The 4753-nt window shown below is 36.3% G+C and overlaps 1 protein-coding gene across 1 annotated transcript in view; it reads right to left on the bottom strand.

The window, feature by feature from the left end:
* Positions 1 to 3420, bottom strand: part of pcsk1 (proprotein convertase subtilisin/kexin type 1) — a 47135-nt gene extending 43715 nt beyond the window's left edge. The window contains 2 exon segments of the mRNA XM_062040618.1: positions 3174 to 3238; positions 3241 to 3420. Of these exon segments, the coding sequence (XP_061896602.1) occupies positions 3174 to 3238; positions 3241 to 3355 (180 nt within the window). The 5' untranslated portion in view covers positions 3356 to 3420.
* Between the last annotated feature and the right edge of the window lie 1333 nt (positions 3421 to 4753).

The raw sequence follows: 4753 nt of genomic DNA, 5'->3' as shown, positions 1-4753 counted from the left end.
TTTATTCAATGTCAAGTTCTGACGTTGATTTAACATTGAAATTTTGGTCATTTCCCAACCAATATTCTACAACACAAATACAACGTTGAAACAACATGCTTATTGACAACGTTTGTTCAATGTCAGGTTGTGACGTTGATTTGACCGTTGCAATTTGGTCATTTTCGAAACAATATTTTACAACACAAATACAACGTTGAAACAACATGCTTTTTGATGACGTTTAATCAATGTTGGGTTCAGATGTTGATTTGACCGTTGAAATTTGGTCATTTCCCAACCAATATTCTACAACACAAATACAACGTTGAAACAACATGCTTTTTGACTACGTTTAGACGTTGATTTGACCGTTGAAATTTGGACATTTCCCAACCAATATTTTAAAACACAAATACAACGTTGAAACAACATGCTTATTGACAACGTTTATTCAATGTCAGGTTGTGACGTTGATTTAACATTCAATTTTGGTCATTTCCCAACCAATATTCTTCAACACAAATACGTTGAAACAACATGCTTTTTGACGACGTTTAATCAATGTTGGGTTGTGATGTTAATTTGACCGTTGAATTTTGGTCATTTCCTAACCAATATTCTTCAACACAAATACAACGTTGAAACAACATGCTCTTTGATGTTTAATCAATGTTGGGCGCAGACGTTGATTTGACCATTGAAATTTGGTCATTTCCCAAACAATATTCTACAACACAAATACAACGTTGAAACAACATGCTTTTTGACTACGTTTAATCAATGTTGGGTTCCCGTGACCCCGAAGGGAATAAGCGGTAGAAAATGGATGGATGGATGGGTTGTGACGTTGATTTGACCGTTGAAATTTGGTCATTTCCTAACCAATATTTAAAACAACGTTGAAACAACATGCTTTTTGACGACGTTTAATCAATGTTGGGTTGTGACGTTGATTTGACATTGAAATTTGGTCATTTCCCAACCAATATTTAAAACAACGTTGAAACAACATGCTTTTTGACTACGTTTAATCAATGTTGGGTTCCCGTGACCCCGAAGGGAATAAGCGGTAGAAAATGGATGGATGGATGGGTTGTGACGTTGATTTGACCGTTGAAATTTGGTCATTTCCTAACCAATATTTAAAACAACGTTGAAACAACATGCTTTTTGACGACGTTCAATCAATGTTGGGTTGTGACGTTGATTTGACATTGAAATTTGGTCATTTCCCAACCAATATTCTACAACACAAATACAACATTGAAACAACATGTTTATTGACAATGTTTGTTCAATGTCAGGTTCTAACATTGATTTGACCGTTGAAATGTAGTCATTTTCCAACCCACAACGTTGATCCAACATTAGACACCATCAACATTGTCTCAATTTACAAATACAATTATTTAGCAGCGTTGTTTAGGAGTCAGTTTTAAAGGACACGTACGTCTAATCAACGTCGTATCAATGTCTCGTATAACAAGTGTGGTGTTTGATCTCGGTGAATGTTGCGGGTGAGCAAACATGATCATAAAGCATACAGGCCAACATACATAACAACAACAATCAGCATTTAGGTGGAATTACAAGAACCTAGCTATAAATCCCAACAGATGTGCAGAACATTGGGAAGCCATACTGTAAAGCAGGGGTCAGCAACCTTTTTGAAAGCAAGAGCTACTTCTTGGGTAGTGATTAATGCGAAGGGCTACCAGTTTGATACACACTTCAATAAATTGCCAGAAATAGCCAATTTGCTCAATTTACCTTTAACTCAATGTTATTATTAATAATTAATGATATTTACACTTAATTGAACGGTTTAAAAGAGGAGAAAACACGAAAAAAATGACAATTAAATTTTGAAACATAGTTTATCTTTAATTTAACTCTTTAAAATTCAAAATTCAACCGAAAAAAAGAAGAGAAAAACTTAAAAAAAGAATTTATGGAACATCATTAGTAATTTTTCCTGATTAAGATTAATTTTAGAATTTTGATGACATGTTTTAAATAGGTTAAAATCCAATCTACACTTTGTTAGAATATATAACAAATTGGACCGAGCTATATTTCTAACAAAGACAAATCATTATTTCCAGAACAAACATTTTAAAATAAATTCAAAAGACTTTGAAATAAGATTTAAATTTGATTCTACAGATTTTCTCTACCAACCGGTATAGCTCGGTTGGTAGAGTGGCCGTGCCAGCAACTTGAGGGTTCCAGGTTCGATCCCCGCTTCCGCCATCCTAGTCACTGCCGTTGTGTCCTTGGGCAAGACACTTTACCCACCTGCTCCCAGTGCCACCCACACTGCTTTAAATGTAACTTAGATATTGGGTTTCACTATGTAAAGCGCTTTAATCACTAGAGAAAAGCGCTATATAAATATAATTCACTTCACTTCTAGATTTGCCAGAATTTTTTTTTAAAATTTTAATCATAATACTTTTGAAGAAATATTTCACAAATATTCTTCGTCGAAAAAACAGAAGCTAAAATGAAGAATTAAATTAAAATGTATATATTATTCTTTACAATAAAAAATAAAAATTTTACTTGAACATTGATTTAAATTGTCAGGAAAGAAGAGGAAGGAATTTAAAAGGTAAAAAAGGTATATGTGTTTAAAAATCCTAAAATAATTTTTAAGGTTATATTTTTTCTCTAAAATTGTCTTTCTGAAAGTTATAAGAAGCAAAGTAAAAAAATTAATGAATTTATTTACACAAGTGAAGACCAAGTCTTTAAAATATTTTCTTGGATTTTCAAATTCTATTTGAGTTTTGTCTCTCTTACAATGAAAAATGTTGGGCAAAGCGAGACCAGCTTGCTAGTAAATAAATACAATTTTAAAAATAGAGGCAGCTCACTGGTAAGTGCTGCTATTTGAGCTATTTTTAGAACAGGCCAGCGGGCTACTCATCTGGTCCTTACGGGCTACCTGGTGCCCGCGGGCACCGTGTTGGTGACCCCTGGTGTAGATGTCCCACACATGTGTGACATGTTGGTGTGTTTGCAAAGGCCAGGAAGTAGTGGACAAGACAACACTGAGTAGTAATGGACATCAAATCTAGGAGATGCCGTAAATTGGCAGATTTGTTGATAATTGGAGCAAACAGAATGGGAGCAACGAGCAAGTGGTACCTGTCGGACCAGCAAACAGAATAAAGAGCAAGTGGTACCTGTCGGACCAGCTGGTAGTCCAAGTCCCGGGCGATGCCGGCAGCAGCTTCCTGCCCACCCGGATCTCCACGGCCCACTCGTTGAGGTACTGACGATCCACGTAAGGCGAGGAGCCCGCGCAGCACCAGAAGAAGACCGCGATCAGGCAGCACATCGCCGCGGGAACACGACGCACGTCCATCGCGGAGGAAAGTCACGCAGACGACGAAGAATCTCAGGAAGAAAATCCTCGCAGCACTTTAGTGATGGTGGTGCGGTCACGACTGGTGGGAGGAGGGGGGAGAAGGGGGGGGGGTGTCACATGTCAAATCACGGTTGCTATGACGTCAATAAAAAGCCGTCAGTCCCTTGAGGGAGCGCGTGGGCGGGAACTCTGAAGACACGTCAAGTCATAAAATAGAAATCCTTCTCCACAACATGAAATATGGCCGCCTTTCATCCTCCTTTTTAATAATAACATTAACTAATAACATGAAATATGCCTTTCATCTTCCTATTTAATAATAACATTAACTAATAACATGAAATATGGCCGCCTTTCATCCTCCTATTTAATAATAACATTAACTAATAACATGAAATATGCCTTTCATCTTCCTATTTAATAATAACATTAACTAATAACATGAAATATGGCCGCCTTTCATCCTCCTTTTTAATAGTAACATTAACTAATAACATGAAATATGGCCGCCTTTCATCCTCCTTTTTAATAGTAACATTAACTAATAACATGAAATATGGCCGCCTTTCATCCTCCTTTTTAATAATAACATTAACTAATAACATGAAATATGGCCGCCTTTCATCCTCCTTTTTAATAATAACATTAACTAATAACATGAAATATGGCCAACTTTCATCCTCCTTTTTAATAATAACATTAACTAATAACATGAAATATGGCCGCCTTTCATCCTCCTTTTTAATAATAACATTAACTAACAACATGAAATATGGCCAACTTTCATCTTCCTATTTAATAATAACATTAACTAATAACATGAAATATGGCCGCCTTTCATCCTCCTTTTTAATAATAACATTAACTAATAACATGAAATATGGCCAACTTTCATCCTCCTTTTTAATAATAACATTAACTAATAACATGAAATATGGCCGCCTTTCATCCTCCTTTTTAATAATAACATTAACTAACAACATGAAATATGGCCAACTTTCATCCTCCTTTTTAATAATAACATTAACTAATAACATGAAATATGGCCGCCTTTCATCCTCCTATTTAAATAATCAACAACAACATCTTCTCGTCGGCAGCTTCAGCACCGCGGACAGCTCCCCGTGGTCCCGCCGCAGCACCGATGCATGCCGGGAAAACTCAATGTTGCACATCTGGGAAGAAAAGAGAGGAAAACAGCTGCTGTGTGGAAGTAATATTTAAAAACCCCTCAGTCAGATTTCATTTGTTTATTCCCTTCAAAGCATATTTCATATTCATGCGTCCATTTTGTCATGTGCTCATTCTAGAGCAGTGTTTAACTAACTTTGTTGAGCCAAGCCACATTTTTTGTGTTGAGAAAATCCGGAGGCACACCAGCAGCAGAAATCATTC

The sequence above is a fragment of the Entelurus aequoreus genome, linkage group LG01 (assembly GCF_033978785.1).
Source record: "Entelurus aequoreus isolate RoL-2023_Sb linkage group LG01, RoL_Eaeq_v1.1, whole genome shotgun sequence".
Classification (NCBI taxonomy): domain Eukaryota; kingdom Metazoa; phylum Chordata; class Actinopteri; order Syngnathiformes; family Syngnathidae; genus Entelurus; species Entelurus aequoreus.
Note: the sequence above shows the minus strand (reverse complement) of the source record. Positions and strands in the feature narration are given on the sequence as shown.